This window comes from Rhopalosiphum padi, chromosome 4 (genome assembly GCF_020882245.1).
Source record: "Rhopalosiphum padi isolate XX-2018 chromosome 4, ASM2088224v1, whole genome shotgun sequence".
NCBI classification, from domain to species: Eukaryota; Metazoa; Arthropoda; class Insecta; order Hemiptera; family Aphididae; genus Rhopalosiphum; species Rhopalosiphum padi.
In genome coordinates, this window is record NC_083600.1 from 22787912 (window position 1) to 22805380 (window position 17469).

Genomic DNA, 17469 nt, shown 5'->3' on the forward strand with positions numbered 1-17469 from the left:
TTATCAAAATGTAGACCTCTTAATCGCGTTTTTGTTATCAACTTGCTTTTCAAGCCATATACGTCATAGTTCATTATGATTCAAATTTCAATTTTTAAAGAGTTCACTTGTGTACATGATGTCGGATGTAGATAAAATGATTTTATCTATTTCGTGCTTGTAAATTACCACAAGTCCGATTTAAGTGATAACTTTAAAGTTACCTAAAAAATTGGAAGAATTATTTTTGGTGGATTGTGGACTATAGTTTCTAAACTTCATTGTTTTGTTAAAAATCAGTTAAAACGTTGATTTAGGTGGTCAAATGTATTAAAAATGACATCGTGTTTAGATAATACTGAAGACATGAACGTCATAAACAATGATGAAGAAATAAATCGATTATCGGCCGAGATAGCACTTTTAAATATTGAATTGAATAAAAAAACTGCATTATTGAAAAAAAGACAGGTACCTAAAAAATATCAAGCAATTTTTGTATTTGTTGTCAAATGCTGTAATTTATAATGATGTGTTGTTGCAATGTAATAATATTTTAATACTTGAAACATTTGTATACTCTTAATTACTGTACTCATGACAACATTTTTACTGTAATATTATGAAGATATATCTTATACCATCTTAAAACAATAAAAAGTTTATAAATGATAAGTTAAGTATGTGTTTTAAATTATTATTTAAATATTTCAGTAAATAGCATATTATTATTGAACGATGTTGCATTTTATTAATTTACAATTTTAATATTTCAGAAGCAATGCTTGACTAAACTTGACATTAGCCGTTATAGCAGACAAATCATTTTACCAGAAATTGGTGTTGAAGGTAAAAACATTTTTATTTATTTAGTTTTATGATTACTTAAACCAATAACTATTAATATTTAATTAGGACAAAAAAAATTAAAAACATCAAGTGTTCTTATAATTGGCGTTGGTGGCTTAGGATGTCCATCATCAATGTATTTAGCAAGTGCTGGAGTGGGTACAATCGGGCTAGTAGACTATGATGAAGTTGAACTTAGTAATTTGCATAGACAGTTGTTGCATGCACAGTGCAATGTTGGTATGCGAAAAGTTGAGTCTGGCAAATTGTCATTAAATCGGTTTGTAATTAAATATTATTTATTATCTAAACAATTGTTTATAAGAACATTTATCTTATTGTATTACTATTTTTATTACTTTTAAATAATTATTATCTGTGACATTTTCAGTATGAATGAAGATGTCAACATTATTGTCCATGACATTCAATTAGACGGTCATAATTCATTGGACATTTTTAAACAGTATGATGTAATTATAGATGCTAGTGATAATTTAGTTACTCGATATATAATTAATGATACTTGTGTAAAAGCTGGCAAACCTTTAGTCTCGGGATCAGCTATACATTGTGATGGGCAACTAACAGTTTATAACTACAAAGGATCAGTATGCTTTAGATGTTTACATCCAACACCACAATCCCCTGAAACTGTAGGAAATTGTGCTTCAGCGGGTGTTTTGGGGCCAGGTATAATAGTATATCATAGCTATCCTTGTATAAATAAAACATTTGCATTAATTATTATTTATAGTTCCTGGTGTTATTGGTGTTCTTCAAGCAATGGAAACTATCAAAATTATTGTTGATCATCCAAATGTACTACACAACAGTTTACTGTTATACGATGGAGGAGATTGTGAGTTTAAAAAAATTAAATTAACAAACGTAAAGCGAAGTGGATGTATATGTACTAAAAATCCAGAAGATGTAACAATAACCATGGATTATGAGGAATTTTGTGGATCAAAAGCAAATGATAAAGTAAATATAATATGCATAATATTTTTAAAATATTAATTTATTGATTGTTTATTAGTTCAAAGTGCTTAATTTGCTGAAAGAAAATGAACGCATAACAGTTTTAGATTTAAATGAATTGGTATCTACAAAAAATCCATTTCTGATGATAGATGTACGTAAAAAAGTAGAATATGATATGTGTCATTTACCCTTTTCGATAAATATTCAGTTAAGTGATTTGAAAAGTAAAGATACACGTTCTAAGTTGATTGAAAAAATCAATTCATTTGGTAATATGGCACCAAATTGTAAGTAAAATTAATATTGATTAATAATTTTGTTAGATACATATGCAGGAAAAAAATACTTAACTGTAATTTTTTACAGTAATTACTATTTGTCGTCGAGGTAACGACTCTCAGAGAGCTGTAGATGAGTTGAAAAAATACACTGAGATAACAAACAATGTTAAATGGATAAAAGATGTCATAGGAGGGTTATATGAATGGAGTATGCGAGTAGACAAAAACTTCCCAATATATTAAAAATAAAATATTGTGATAAACTATATTGTAACTACTAACATTGTTATCATATGGCAAATATTTTGGTAATAAAAAAATCCTCTAAAGTTTTACACTTGAACTAAGTATGTTTATTTGATTTTTTTATTGCAAATAGTGAACATCTGATTGTGACCTTAATCGTTCCGCAGCTTGTTCTGCAGTTAAATCTCTTTGGCATTGGGCCAACAATTCAAATCTAAACATATACAAATAAGTATAATTAATAATCAATTATTTAAAAATAATAAATATTAATATTATTTACCCGGCTATGAATTTTTTCACTGTTGCTGAACGTAATAATGGTGGTAAATAAATCCCGTGAAATACCCAATGCTCATTATTTTCACAATTTGGTCCAGTTGGTGCTCCTAACAATACATTGGTAATATAGTAAGCAGGTATTATTTATAAGCTTAATTGTTGTAATAATATTTTAAACATACCATGCCAACCCATTGAATATGGAAATGATGTTTTGAACATGTTATCATATTTTATTGTCAATATTTTCATTACTGATGCCAAAGTTGTTTTTTCGTGTTCTGTAATTTCATTCATCCTTTTTATATGTCTTTTAGGTAATACCATGGTCTCATATGGCCATATAGCCCAAAATGGCACCAAAACAACCCAATGTTGATTTTCAATAACAATTCTTATCTATTTAAAAGTACAGGTTTTATGATATAGTTTTATTAAAAAATTAATATTAAAATATTTTAATAATTATCACACCTTCCCTTTTGACTGTATTTTATAAGTAATATAAATAAATAGTATTAAATTTAAATTTTTCTTAAAATAATTACAGATATTTTTTTAAGTATAATACAATAACAAAAGTTTAACTCTTTTTATTTTGAGTTTAATAAGCCACAAAATACTTTAACTTATTCCCAATTTGACTTATTAATACAGTTACTGATTAAAAAATATTACCTAATTCAAAAAAAGCTATTGACTAGGATAAACAATGGTATATTATGTAAAAAAAAAGAAAGTTTTATAGTCATATTCAGTGTTGTACTAACGGAGGCATAGCTAGGATTTTTTATGGAGGGGCTAAATACTTTTAACTTGAGTTAATGAAAATCAAAAACAACAAAACAAAAATACTGATAAGATATTAACGTTAATTTGTCGCTAACATATTTACTATTTTAAATAATTAAAATTTGTAAGACATTTATGATATTTAAATTTAAATATTTCAAAATAATATAAAAAGTACCGCCAATGGGAGGGGGCTATATCCCCTTTAGGCTATGCCATTGTATACTAATTGAGGTGGGCAAATAGGTTAAGAGCTTTAGGGTACCACTCATTTTAAAATATACAATTTTATATATACTATATATAATACTATAGTACTATTTTTTTTTCAAAAAATACATTTTCATTTTATTTAAATATGAATTTTATGTGAAATTTGTAAAAAAATATTTATCCAAATTTAAATATATTAATTATTATTATTTAGAGTTGATATTTGTTATTGCACATTTGTATTTTTATTTTTAATTGGGTTTTAATATGTATGTTAAATAGGGGTGTCAAATCTTAATGCCCCGCCAAAGATGGTAAGCATAAAACTGGTTGAAAAAATGTAATCTATTGTCTATACTGTTATAAGTTATAACCTTAAAACAGGCTTTGGCAGAATGATGCTATTATGCAGCATAAATAATATTATAATATTTAATATTTCATACTTTTGCTTTTAATTCGCGATTAACATAATCCATTAGCATTGGTCTTCCATGCTTTTCCAGGTATTCTCTCTGATGAATATCTTTTATACGTGGTTCGTTTGGTAAAAATGAACAAGCCCATATTTGGCAATGAGGATGATGATTAGAACAACCCATCATGGTACCTTTATTTTCAAAAATTTGCACCCAAGAATAGATTTTTCCTAATTCTTCTAATTGCTGTATCCAACTGTAGAAACAAAAGTAGCAAAAGTGAACAACATGTATTTAACATTTAGTATATAATATACTACAAATTGTACCTTGAAATCACAGTTACTATATCATTTATAGACATAAGAGCAATTGTTACATTGGATTTGGGATAAAAACACATAACACGACAAGTCCCTTTAACTCCTTCGATTTGAAACAAAGGATCATCACTTTGGGGAGGTGATGGTGTATCCTCTAACATGGCTGGAAAGTCGTTTGTAAAAACATACGTAGACTTATAATCTGGAGTCAACTATAAATATTTTAAACTATAATATTATTGATTAAAATATTACATGTTCATATACTAACAATACCACTACTCCTGACTACTCCAGGACAAAGTGGGTTGGTAGGATCAAATTCTGGACCCATGTCACTATGCACAGATTCTGTTTGTCCATCCCAAGGTCTTTTCATTCGGTGAGGAGAAACCAAAATCCATTCTCCTTTTAATGGATTGTACCTCTTATGAGGATGTTCTAAATTTAAATACCAAAAAATTATAATTTTATTAACTTTAGAAGAATTGTGTGTAGTATCAACAAATAAATTAACTATTACTTATTTTTTTTTTTTAACTTTTGTAATGTAATATGAGTTTAATTATACATTTATAACTAATCTGTAATTTGAAGAATACATTTTCATTAATTAATATTCATAACAAACTTTAATGTTTTATATTAATTTTTGTTTTGTCTATTAAAATTTATTTTTATTTGAACTTATGAAGTTAAGTTATGTTATAAACATTTTCATAGATTTTAAGTGTTAAGTGTATTTGTATATTGTCTTGATCTTGATAAATATTTTATCTACTATTAGGTAAGTGCTTTATGTATTTTTTAAATAAATGTAATTATTATCAGGAATTTCATAAAATAGTGTATTATATTTTTATCATACTAAGTAAAATAATTAAAAAAAAGTATTACATAGGTCTTTTCAAACTTCTATCCAATACTAATTATTTTTAAAGTTATAAATAACAAATATATTACAAGGTTATCTTTAGGATGACCTGTTATTTATAAATTTATAATACTAAAAGACCAATGTAATAAATATTACAAACACTTGAACAATATAATTAGATAATATTGTGATTTTGGGTAATCCACTAATTATAAGATTATTATCCTTTAAAATAACTTTCTTGTTTTTAGCTCAGCATGATGCATGAAGTATTTATTATTAATACAACTCAAAATTTATATTGCAGTTTCTTAAGATTAAAATATAGACAATAAAGAACTTAAATATTGAGAAGATACTTACAATCGATTTCTTTTTTAATTTTGATTGTATTTTTTTAATATTATATTAAACATTAAAAAATAAAAAATAATTATTGTCACAAGTGGTTTTATTTGGTTTTGCTAAATATATAGTTACAAATACCAAATGTATATCATAGTATAACTTGTTAATATAAAGGTGTTATAAGTAATTATAATTATAGTTGAGATTTACAATTTTTTTTAATAAGTCTAAAAATAACATTTTATATTGGTTTTAACATACTTAATTAAGTATTTACTAGGCAATATGTTAAAAAAACTTCAATTATTATCTAAAATATAAAACAATTATATAAATACATAATTGTTAGCTTATATTATTTTTAATGAAATTTTTGTAAAAAATTAATGTTTTGAAGTGTTTCATTATCTATGATAAATTAGTAAATTAAATGACATTGTCATGAGATAATTACCAGATGCATTGAACTCCATGATGTGTCTTAAATTTATTTTCTGTTGAATGAATCAAATAAATAATATATCTTATTAAAAGATGTGTACTAGAGAAAAAATAGACAATTATTCAACTGACGTAGTTTTAAAGTTTACACATTTTTAAAGATAAGATAACAATAATATGATATAGTTAATTATCAATTCACAAACAACATTTGTCTTAAAATATGGAAAAAAAACATAGATCATTAAAAAAGATATATATATATATATAATATAATTAATTAAATAAAAATAGTATAATAAATAATCAACAGTTAATTGTGTAATTTTATATTTTATTTTCTCCAATATTGAGCAAATTTATGCAACTGTTCAACAAGTACTGCCATCACAGCTGTAACAGACACATCCAATAAATTTTGGAAATAATGAACAGCTTCTTCATCGCCCAAGTCCAATCTGAATTTGTCTTGAACTTTATTAACAGTCTTATCTGGTTCTAGTGCAATATCTGGAACACTGGCATCTACCATCAATGAGAAAAGATTTAATATAAGATTAGCATGGCGCCTCAAGTGTAAAAATGCAGTATAACATAATTTTCTGAATTCATGATAATGTTCACTGTTAACACCACCCATTGCTTCCACCATTTCTTTGCTTAATTTCATTGGTGGGGGCAATGGTTTAGGGTCTCTACCCAGTATGTATCCAAAATCTATGTGAAAAAGTTTACCTGTTGAAGTTAATAATAAATTATCAAAATGACGATCACCGACTCCCAATAAATAAGTAATAACACAATAACCGGCACAACTTTTTATATAATTTTCCATAATATCTGAAGATATTCCAAAGGGTGCATTCTCATTTGGATGGGTCTTACGGAAATAATTTTGTATTGAACCTTCAGTAGCTAATATTTCAGCAACAGGTAGTGAATTTACAAACTGGACAAAACCGTGTCGAGTGCTTGTTGCTAACACTCTGTATGGAGTAAGTTTTAAATCTAAGTTTTCACTTCTTAAAAGTTTATCCATAAGCGTTATGATCTGTAATATGAGTTGATCTTGTCGTAAATCATCGCCATGTTTAAAAATAGCTACATACTCTTTGTTGTCTTGTACCATGAATGTGAGTCTTGAAGGCATTAAAGCAGACTTAAAAAGGACTGCTTTCTCAGGAACTAATCCAGTAATATGAATACTTGGATCAAGTGGTAAATGTAAAGGTTCAAAAGACATAAAACTAAATTTTGTATCTGTTTCACCTAATAACGCTTGCAACTTATCGGTTTTCTTTTTACGGTTACCACTCTCCCTAGCAACAGTTTTGATTATTCTAACCAAACGATCAATAAAGTTTTGTTGACGTGTCAACATTCCATGTATTCGTTGACATTCAGCACTACCATTATACAAAGTCATCAAAAATGTTTTCATAACACTTAAATACATGTTACGAACACGTATATCTTGTTTAATAGTGGAGTCTTGATCTTCACATTCAATCATCAAATACCAATAAAAATAATTAGCTAAACTGAAGTTTTTACTTGCTCTATGAATTAAAAAACGCGCCAAGTCCATATCTTCAGGCTTACACATTTCAAAATGATTAATTGTACAAGCAATATTACTGTCACTGCTGTCTTTTAAACTTAATCCGGATACTGACTCTGTCAGACTATCAGTTACAGGATATTTATCTTCCATTAGCTTTAAACTATTGTTGATATGTTCAAAGTTCTCATATTTAAGTGCTTGAACCAACTGTAATAAATACAAGAGTAAATCTTCATCAGTTGCTTGTTGTAATCGTTCTACTGCATATTTGCGTACTGATGAATGTTTGAATGCTGGACTTAATAAACGCAATGAATCATCTACATCCATTGGAGCCCATTGATACATCATATCTAATGCCTGCATAGCCTCTCCATGCAATTTCCAGTTTACACACTCTAGAAATTTTGTTAGAGCTTTTTTTTGATTACATAAGTAAAATCTGTACTTCCATATAAGATCTTGTTCCTCAGTTGTTAATATTTTTGTAGGTGGATATCCAACAATAGTGTTTAACATATCTCTTATTGTTGCAGTGGGTTTTGCATCCTTGTCAGATATTCCACTTCTTAAACTTCTGGCAAGTTTATGATGTTTACTTTCTACCAAATTTTCTTGCATTACTTCAGCATCCGGTACAGTAACTATATCTGGGTTAACTCTAAATGGATATATTTCATCACCATCTTGTTCATAATGCACAACACTATAGACAGTACCATTAGATATAATTTCTGGAAATTCTATCATTAAATAAGGATAATTGGAGGTTTTTTTTTCTTTTTCATTAATAAGTTCAATCTCTCTAAATGTTAACCTATCCAACCAGTCAACTTCAGGAATATTGCCATTTCTATGCTGTTTGGCTAATTTAGCTAGTGATTGCATACGATTAGTGTCGGATAAACACTTTCCTGGTGTAGAAGATACATTACCATCAGCTTCTCTATCAGGCCATACTCTGAGATCAATCATACCTTGTCGAAAAACACCGTGTTTGCCAAACAGTGATATAGATGTACCACCAACTGCCGTCATAGAAGCTGGTCCAGCACAGTCATATACTGTCAGTGTTAATAAAGCATTTCTCGGTAGATCACTAAACTGAATCGGTAATATAACCCATTCATTCCAACTCCAACGGTTAGTAAAATGTTTGTAGGAAGTCGAAACTGGTAAACTAAGTGGTTTACTGTCACTGTATACTTGGCAGTATACTACTAGATCAGAAATCTGTTTTTGGTATAAGCCAGAAAATTTTTTCATTGGATCATTAAGTATTTTTTCATAATCAATGTTATGCTTGATACCTTCAAGGGTTCCAATTTTTATCTGAACATTTGTCTCTAATGAACAACTATACACATAGTTAAAAGTGCTATTGAGATTGTTACTCATCTTTGCAGTTTTGACATCCAATATGAAATACCTAATAGTTTTAAAATAAATAATCACTTACATTATTTTTGAATCCTATTGGTTAAATATCACAAATTTAAACAGATACACTCTTAATACAAATAAATTTAACATAATTTTCGATTTTGGAAGTCAATATAACACTACAGTTACTTTCACAGTTAAGTGTTATACTATTTAATGTATTTATCTCTTAACTCTTTTCCATGGTACTATAACGTTATACAACTCTATAACTAAACACTTAATTTTAATATCAAAATGTTAAAACTTGCAGAGAAACTTGAAGAAAAATTGTTATCAGTTATTATCACAGGTATTATCTATATTATATTCTGTAGTTATTATAAGCGACATAAAGCCTACATAGCCTTATGGCTTATACTTCTATTCTATCATTTCTATCACAGAACAATATTTGATGTAAGCCCATGACAAAATATTATATATTTATGTATATTTTATCATGATGTAAGCCCACTTTGAAGGCATACTTTATTTATAGATAATATTAACTATGAATATGTATTATTTATTAACTTAGTATTTATAATATTATTTTGAATTTATTTATGTATTTTTATGTCATTGGTATAAGTTTTATGGTAGGTTATATTATATTATTTATAATGTTCCATTCTGTGATACTTATTAGACACAGACTTATAATAATATAATATATCTCAATCCGTACATATTGCAAAATGTTATGGTCTGTTGACCTGTTGTCCCGGAAGTTCGTACTCTTAATCGTTTAAGGCATTGACTTTATACAAATAAAAACTACAAGTCAATGGTTTAAGACGTTTAAGGTGATCATTTACGATTCACAAAACTAATATGCATTACATATTTACATAACTATCATAATCAGTCGTGAATCGTGACCACTATCTTTAATCGTGATCGTGACTGTTGGTGAATAATGGTGATAGTAGATATATGCACATTGCACAAACTACACGAATGTACCTATAATAATTTATTTTTTCCATTGTTTTCAACGTGTGTGAAGTTGGACCAGTTGCGAGTTGGGTGACAAAACAAATTTAAACAATTATATTATTCATAGAGCAATAATATTATTTGACATAGACATATGTCTATGTTATTTGAGGATACAAATGTGATAACATTATCTCACTGTTACCACCATTGAGATTAAACTCTAGAAAAGTAACCATATGACCATATGACTATAATATAATATTGATATCATAGCTTTTGACATCATATTATTATTTTTTTACAATTCTCGTAACACTTAACAATATTTTTAGTTGTTTCTGCCATCTATAGATAATTACATTTATTGTTTTCCTGTGCTTTTGACTTGTACGTAAATTGTGCGTTAACTAATTGGTATAGCAATCATGAGCTATTCACCATCAACACAGCCTAATGTTACCAAGCCAGATTGGCTAAGTCGAATCGAAAATATGAAAGTCAACCGTAAAGACATGAACAAACTTATTATGAACTACTTGGTGTCTGGTATGTATAAACAAATGCCTTTTGTCCACTTGTACATCTTAACAATGTGTGTGAATTGTGTAATGTATTGTAGAAGGATTCAAAGAAGCGGCCGAAAAATTTGAACAAGAAGCTGGTATTAGTTCTCCCCTCAAGTTAAATACCTTGGGAAACCGGATTAAAGTGATAGAGTCTGTACAATCAGGAAAAATGCAAGAAGCCATTACACTTATCAATCAATTGTACCCTGGTCTTCTAGATGACGATCGTGATTTATACTTTCATTTACAGGTTAATTGTTTTTTATAATTTTTTCAATGCATATTGCCTATAGCTTTTTAATTAAATTAAATTGCGTTTAAATTTATAACAATTTATATTCTGTCTAATTAGAATTACAAGTACTAGTTTATCATTTATTTGTAACTGTTAAGATTAAAAATGATCTAGTTTCTGTTTTGTTTAAATAGAACTTATTAAAAAAAAACTGACCAAAATGAATTGTATAATTTAATTTTTTTTTTTTTTAAGAAAAAGTCTATAAAAAGTATAAATAGATTTGGTTGTAAAATAATTAATACTGCAATATTATCATTGAAACTCTCATAACCCATAGGTATAATTACAATTTATTCTAATAATGATCTAAAATTTGAATTTTCCTTGTTAAATGTTTTAAAATTAACCATAGTTATGATTTTTCTTTAGTAGCAGCTGATAATTTATAAAATACAGTATGCTTTCTAGAATCCTTCATCATTTTGGTATGTTGATACCATGGGGTTATACATTTTAGACTTTTGAAGCAACCTTCATACTAATTTCAATTTTAAATACTCTTAAAATATAATTTTCTCAGCTCTACTTCTGTCAAAGTTTACAATTATTGGTTTTTGTTAAATCATAAAGATATTAAAATTTTGTTTTGTATTTTAATACTTTATACAACATATAATTTAGTTAATTTAGTCATACTATTGATATTTGAGATTCTATTGTACCTAAAATTTTGACTTAGTAGTGTATTAATAATTTTATTTAGTCATGCTTAAAATGTCACTATATGTTAATATTTTTAAGGGTATTGGTAAGGGGAATGTTTAGCCCAGTGCTCTCTAACACCACTTATATAAAAATATTTTATTAATAAACAATTTTTCTTGGGGGGAAATGATTGACGTAATGATTACACTTGTAAAAAAATAAATGACATTAGGTACAATGTTATAAATGTTTCAAGTATCAGTAGTAATTTAAAAATGTAAAGCCATGTTTAGACGAATAGTTATAAGTTATTAAATTATCATGTTCTAATATTTGAGGTATGATTAATTTATTATTTATCTTTAGCTATATAAATCCTAATTAAAAAGACAATAGCAATTTTTTATTTAATATGTTTATATTTATTTTTAAAGCAACTGCATCTAATTGAACTTATCAAAGAAGGTAATATTGAAGAAGCTCTTGTATTCGCCCAAGCTAAACTATCAGAAGTAGGAGAAGGAAATCCTACTATACTTACAGAACTAGAAAGAACACTTGCATTATTAGCATTCGAGGAACCTCAAAAGAGCCCTTTTGCTGACCTTCTTCAAACTACACATAGACAAAAAGTAAAATAAAATTTTATGCTATAATCTTAAGCTTATAATGTTATACAATTTTATATTAAAACTAATAATTTTTTATTATATTTAACAGGTATCTAGTGAGCTGAATGCAGCTATTTTGAGATTTCACAATCAACCAACAATTACTCCAAAACTTTACAATCTTATGAAGCTAATAATGTGGGCACAAGATGAGTTGGATAGGAAAAAAGTAAAATTCCCTCATATGACTGATTTTGGTTCAGCTACATTGGAACCTCCTAAATGACGCACAGTTAATGAGTACGACGACGTATGTTGTGACTCTTTTTGGCTGTTTGAACATAAAGATTAAATATTGTTTTTTTTTTTTTAATCTTAATTATTCATAACTACTTTCCTAATAATATTATATACATCTTTAGGTATGAAGCATTATTATAAACAAATTAAGATAAACTATACATTTAAATTTATGTCTTGGATTTTGTTAGCTAACAAAGTTTTTAAATGTATTTAAGAAGTAAGTTATTAGAATACTCAGGTTTATTCAATTTTATTTGTATATTATGCGACATTTTACCAAAAAATATATTGTATAGTTTAATTTATTAGTTATATTTTCTTAATCTAAAATGTACATATAATCTATAATATTGGTAAGGACAGTGACTTCTGACTAATTAAACGAGTACTTTGATGGCATACTGAAATATATAAGAATATAAGATACATCAGTAGCAGCAATTAAGTTCATGATAATATATTATGTATTTATTAGTAGTCATGGGCATACTTGGCTTGTAAACAAAGTGTAGCATTATTGTAAAGATAAACCCAGGGCCTAATTTAATAAAATTATGGCCAAGTGTACAATTTTTTTTGGTCAAAAAAATGTTCTAGAAAAATTATACATAGAGAGGGGAGGGGGGGAAATATTAATAATAAAAAAAATATTTATATGTTAAAAGTGTTAAATACCAAAATACCTATCTCAAAACTCATAAAATATTTGTACATTATTTCATGTACTATAAATACAATTTAGTTACTTGGTCTAGTAAATTAAGGACAATGAAAATACAATACTAATTAAATAACATAACAAAATTATACTATATTAAAATATTAAAAATACTTAAGGATTTTATTATAAAAATTTAAACTAAAATAAATTAATTTCAGTCTTTCATAAAATTATAAAAATGGAAAATAACTTATTAATTTAACAATTTATTCTATATAATTAAAATTAAATAAAAAATGACCAATTTCTATTTACATTTTATCATAAAAGAGTTTAAATTAGTTATAGGTATCAAATATTTCTGATGTTCAAACAATTTTCTATTATTATTATTTTAATATTTTGTGATGATAACTTATTAGCACTAGGGTATGGAATGACAAAATAACCAAAATTCAACTGACAAATGACAATTTAATGATAAGAATATACTAAAGTCTGAACATTGGCAGTTGGTATGGTATTACATTTTAGAAAATACATTTTTGTGGAATTAATTTAAAAAAAATAATTTTCTACAACTTACAGAGCCCGGGGGCCCCCAGAAATTGGAGGCCAAGTGCAAGTGCTCTATCTACACTTTCATAAATCAGGGCCTGGGTAAACCTAGCCATTTTATTTTTAAAAAAATCAGGTCTTATTATTTCTTACTATAAAGTATAAGATATATAATTTTTACATTTTTTATTGAATTTGTGGAGGTATACTACTATAGATGTCAAAATGGATGCAAGATATACGTTACCTATGTTCTAATATATAAAATATTATGATAATTATTATAGTTTCAATTTTATTCCCGATTTAGTTATCATTTTCATGACGTGAAGTTGATTTTAATTTTTAGACGACTTTGTGAGAGTTGTTTATGTCTATTATTATTGAAATTGTAATGAAACAAAATCTTTACATAATGTCAGTTAAATCAACAATTTAATTAGTTATAGAAATTAGAAACAAAATGAATGTTTAATAAATTATTTATTAACTATTTTATGATTGACAACGAATTTAACGCGAGGAAAGAATTACTACCTACTGGTCCTATACTGGCATATTATAAAAATACAGAATTTCATTTGAAATATAGCGGTATGCTAGTAGTAGCTATAATAATAGTATAAAGCATAGGGTTTTTTTTAGTAATTTTACTCTATTGCCTATCGCCCATGCTTCAAGTTCTAAGCCCTAAGTAAAGTAAGATTGTAAGAAGGTGGAAAACTAGAAACTGTGAAAACTCGAAAGACCACGATTATTATCCCTACTACTTCCTAGTTACTTGTCATGGGTGTTCCACACTGCAGTGTAAACAATAATAATAATAATAATAATCTACGTGTATAATAAAAAAGAAAAATAATAAGGAATAAAGATAACTTTGGTGTCTGTATATACGTAGTTATTATTCGTATAATAATGGTATAGTATACGTAGAAATAGGTTGATTTTACGTTGACGATAGGTATAAACTTATTCGTACATTTTTCGTTATAAAAATACGTTTATTCTACGTTGATCGTACATACGTACGTGTATTTAACGTATACTACACGTAAAAAATAAAAATGTTTATTGGGTGTAAACACTAAACAAAGAAAATCATTTTTTAAAAGTTTGAACTATTTAAGTATTAAACCATACACCAGTTATTTGGTATATGAACACGATTTTGTTTTTTGTTTTTATCCAACGTCTAATGATAACGTTGTGAGTCGTTGATAACAATGTTTGGATTTGGAAGTGGGAACACGAAGCACTAAATGGCAAATACCAATTATACATAGGTACAAAGTAGTATAACATTTCAAATTTCAAATTTGAACGCTGGTTATTTTTAATTTTTATTCTACCTAGCTAATATTTGAAACCTTCATTTGTAAGCTAACAGTTCAGATTAAAGTTAAAGAATACTTGGTTTTATTTTTATTGTGTTTTTACACAATTTTATTCATATGCGTCTGTGAAACTGTATTGGCTTTTAACCATGTCAAAACGACTTTCAAATGAAATCGAGATTTCCACCAAAGGTAAATATTTGTTTGAATAGGATTGCATGTCATAAAATACCAATATATTTTATTTTATTCTTTTCCCCCCAGATGGAATTGACAAAGAAAAACAACAACCGGATAAGAAACCAAAGTTATCATTTGGAATGATGAAAAAAAGTCTTCCAGCAAAATCCGGCATTAAGATAACTCTTAACAGCCCTGCCACTGTAAGTATATTCATTAATGTGAAATGTTATGAATACATACTTAGATTTAAGCGAATGTTAAAAATCTTAGAATTTTTTTATTTCAATACATATTTTGATAATACAATGTGTGCTTTTAGAAAGAACCACCTATTCTACCAAAACCAGCATCAAAGTCTGTTGCGGCAGTATTTGGCGATGTTAGTGATGACGAACCTGAAGAAATGCCTAAAGAAGCTAGAATGCGTATGAGAAATATTGGTAGGGATACTCCAACATCAGCTGGACCCAATTCATTTGGCAAAACTAAGCACGGTTTTTGCAATACTGGCAAACTTATGGAGAAGACCCTTAAAGAAGCTACAAATGCACTAATTGATGATAAAAAATAGTCATTATTTTTTTTTCACAATTATTGTGAATGTTGTATTTACATTTTTTGCACAGAATTAGTTTTAAATATTAATTAAGATAACCATGACTGTGTATTTATAAAGAATTATTGAAAGGATATTTATCATTTAGTCCAATCAATTGACCCTTTTTTTATTCATGTAACTGTAAAGTGTATAAAATATACAAGCAATACATATAACATAATATATTTTGTCCTATAAGTATTAATGATATTAATACAGTTTCATCAAGTAAACATAACAATTCAAGTTATGTGAACTGTTTATTTTTATTCTCTGAATTTTAAAATGTGCTTTTCTGTTAAATCGATTTTAATATTAAACATTTAAAACCATTGGAAAATATTGAAACAACTGGATATTTTAGCGCAACTAATAAATTACCACCATATACAAATTTATCCTTCATAGTAACTATAATAATAATTTACATTAATACAAACTAACCTCTAGTATTTTTTTTTAATGTTATTTTCAACAATATATAATAGGAACATTCATTAATTAAGTTATAAATTGATTTATATTGATACTACATATCCTTAAAAATACTTAATAGTTTATACTAATTCATGTAAAATTATCTAACCATTTAAATTCAATGCATGAGAAAATATAATATATTCGTTATAATTTTATAAATAATGCAATATTCTAGAAATCAAAACCAATTACTTATGTTATTGTTGGACCTTAAGTTATAAAACTTCTCTTATACCAAAGAACAGGTTTAAAGACTTTCCTGATAAATTCAAGGTAGTTATCAAGACCATTATTGAAATCAAGAAATATAGAATTATCCAACTGTAAGATATTTAAAATCTCATTATAAAATGTTTGGTCAATATTTTAAAAAAAGATTAATAAATATCTTTTATTTAATAATTTAATTGGCTCTAAACCAGATAAAAGTACATCAGGAGCATAAAAACTGATAACTTAGTAAAGCTACAGAAATAACTTAAACTAAAAGAGTAAAAAGTAGTTATTGTTTTTCTATATATAGCTAGAGCTTTCTATGCTGTTTATCACCTGACTCCATTCAAAACAATGCTAAAATGTGGCAATTATAATTAATGAAAACCTTAAAAGGTTTAAAGGCCAACTAAAACTTAGTAATGTAATAACTAAGTAAAGGCAATGGTATTTTATAGGTCAGGCAGTGGTGGATTAAGCAATTTGCCACCATCTCAAATTTTTTTTTGTTAAGTGTGGCAAATTTGATGCTCCAATCACCGATCACATAGCCTGTAGGGTAATCCGACGCTGAAGTCAAGTGTTGTACATTTTATATATTAATATAAATTGTACATATAACACAATTTTTGAGTATAATTTTTACATACTTACTGTTTCTAATAATAAATGGGAAACTGTGCAAACTAAAGCAGTATTAGGTTGAACACATTATACATATAGTTTATGATTCAAATAATAAATAATCATATTTAAATATAGATACAACAGTTATTATTGTTTTTTCAATTTGTACCTTTCCATCTCTATATATCAATAATAAAATTGTGATTCAATTTGTAGACGTTAACTTTCATTGTTATGGTTATAAAAACAAGTAGTTAACAACAGTAAAAATGGTAAGCATTAAGTCTAATTATCAATTGAAATTAATGTTGCAACATACAAATTAAATTTAAATAAAATTTAATTTTTTGTATTATGTAATTTATTGAATAAAATTGTGGGTTTCCAGTCTCAAGTTATATTAACCTCTTCATGCACGACT

At 26.8% G+C, this 17469-nt stretch overlaps 5 protein-coding genes across 6 annotated transcripts; 3 read left to right on the forward strand and 2 right to left on the reverse strand.

Annotated features, from left to right (window-relative positions):
* The first annotated feature begins 58 nt into the window (after positions 1 to 58).
* LOC132928977 (adenylyltransferase and sulfurtransferase MOCS3) lies at positions 59 to 2443 on the forward strand. Its single transcript, XM_060993967.1, has 7 exons — positions 59 to 450; positions 756 to 828; positions 895 to 1108; positions 1220 to 1521; positions 1586 to 1815; positions 1871 to 2102; positions 2182 to 2443. Exons 1-7 carry the CDS (start codon positions 316 to 318, stop codon positions 2337 to 2339), a joined length of 1344 nt encoding a protein of 447 aa, XP_060849950.1. The 5' UTR covers positions 59 to 315; the 3' UTR covers positions 2340 to 2443.
* On the reverse strand, positions 2314 to 9291 carry LOC132928978 (probable galactose-1-phosphate uridylyltransferase). 2 transcript variants are annotated; one of them, XM_060993969.1, is made up of 8 exons: positions 9061 to 9291; positions 6051 to 6137; positions 4643 to 4812; positions 4378 to 4583; positions 4076 to 4304; positions 2807 to 3023; positions 2626 to 2731; positions 2314 to 2556 (listed from the first exon to the last, which is right to left on the reverse strand). In XM_060993969.1, the coding sequence occupies exons 2-8, from the start codon at positions 6067 to 6069 to the stop codon at positions 2463 to 2465; spliced, it is 1041 nt and encodes a 346-aa protein (XP_060849952.1). In that variant the 5' UTR covers positions 6070 to 6137; positions 9061 to 9291; the 3' UTR covers positions 2314 to 2462. The 2 variants fall into 2 exon arrangements, with proteins under 2 accessions (XP_060849952.1, XP_060849953.1); XM_060993970.1 differs by lacking the exon at positions 6051 to 6137.
* LOC132928973 (phosphatidylinositol 3-kinase catalytic subunit type 3) lies at positions 6282 to 9054 on the reverse strand. The gene has a single exon (XM_060993960.1). It carries the CDS (start codon positions 8997 to 8999, stop codon positions 6372 to 6374), a length of 2628 nt encoding a protein of 875 aa, XP_060849943.1. The 5' UTR covers positions 9000 to 9054; the 3' UTR covers positions 6282 to 6371.
* A 951-nt stretch (positions 9292 to 10242) lies between the features above and the next one.
* Positions 10243 to 12692, forward strand: LOC132928979 (glucose-induced degradation protein 8 homolog). Its single transcript, XM_060993971.1, has 4 exons — positions 10243 to 10514; positions 10588 to 10784; positions 11912 to 12109; positions 12198 to 12692. The coding sequence occupies exons 1-4, from the start codon at positions 10394 to 10396 to the stop codon at positions 12372 to 12374; spliced, it is 693 nt and encodes a 230-aa protein (XP_060849954.1). The 5' UTR covers positions 10243 to 10393; the 3' UTR covers positions 12375 to 12692.
* Positions 12693 to 14833: 2141 nt separating this feature from the next.
* LOC132930632 (PEST proteolytic signal-containing nuclear protein-like) lies at positions 14834 to 15909 on the forward strand. Its single transcript, XM_060996606.1, has 3 exons — positions 14834 to 15139; positions 15212 to 15330; positions 15450 to 15909. Exons 1-3 carry the CDS (start codon positions 15097 to 15099, stop codon positions 15699 to 15701), a joined length of 414 nt encoding a protein of 137 aa, XP_060852589.1. The 5' UTR covers positions 14834 to 15096; the 3' UTR covers positions 15702 to 15909.
* Positions 15910 to 17469: the final 1560 nt, after the last annotated feature.

What these genes read in the sequence shown, in the direction of transcription:
- LOC132928978 (XM_060993969.1), bottom strand. An exon ending in TAGTCAGGAGTAGTGGTATT is followed by an intron (nt 4,584 to 4,642) that starts GTTAGTATATGA and finishes AAATATTTATAG; the next exon opens with TTGACTCCAGATTATAAGTC. An exon ending in GTGAAAAAATTCATAGCCGG is followed by an intron (nt 2,557 to 2,625) that starts GTAAATAATATT and finishes GTATATGTTTAG; the next exon opens with ATTTGAATTGTTGGCCCAAT.
- LOC132930632 (XM_060996606.1), top strand. Translation starts at nt 15,097, where the DNA reads ATGTCAAAACGACTTTCAAATGAAATCGAGATTTCCACCAAAG. An exon ending in AATCGAGATTTCCACCAAAG is followed by an intron (nt 15,140 to 15,211) that starts GTAAATATTTGT and finishes TTTTCCCCCCAG; the next exon opens with ATGGAATTGACAAAGAAAAA. An exon ending in CTCTTAACAGCCCTGCCACT is followed by an intron (nt 15,331 to 15,449) that starts GTAAGTATATTC and finishes GTGTGCTTTTAG; the next exon opens with AAAGAACCACCTATTCTACC.
- LOC132928979 (XM_060993971.1), top strand. Translation starts at nt 10,394, where the DNA reads ATGAGCTATTCACCATCAACACAGCCTAATGTTACCAAGCCAGATTGG. An exon ending in TATGAACTACTTGGTGTCTG is followed by an intron (nt 10,515 to 10,587) that starts GTATGTATAAAC and finishes AATGTATTGTAG; the next exon opens with AAGGATTCAAAGAAGCGGCC. An exon ending in AAACTACACATAGACAAAAA is followed by an intron (nt 12,110 to 12,197) that starts GTAAAATAAAAT and finishes TATATTTAACAG; the next exon opens with GTATCTAGTGAGCTGAATGC.
- LOC132928977 (XM_060993967.1), top strand. Translation starts at nt 316, where the DNA reads ATGACATCGTGTTTAGATAATACTGAAGACATGAACGTCATAAACAAT. An exon ending in GGCAAATTGTCATTAAATCG is followed by an intron (nt 1,109 to 1,219) that starts GTTTGTAATTAA and finishes TGACATTTTCAG; the next exon opens with TATGAATGAAGATGTCAACA. An exon ending in GATCAAAAGCAAATGATAAA is followed by an intron (nt 1,816 to 1,870) that starts GTAAATATAATA and finishes ATTGTTTATTAG; the next exon opens with TTCAAAGTGCTTAATTTGCT.
- LOC132928973 (XM_060993960.1), bottom strand. Translation starts at nt 8,999, where the DNA reads ATGAGTAACAATCTCAATAGCACTTTTAACTATGTGTATAGTTGTTCA.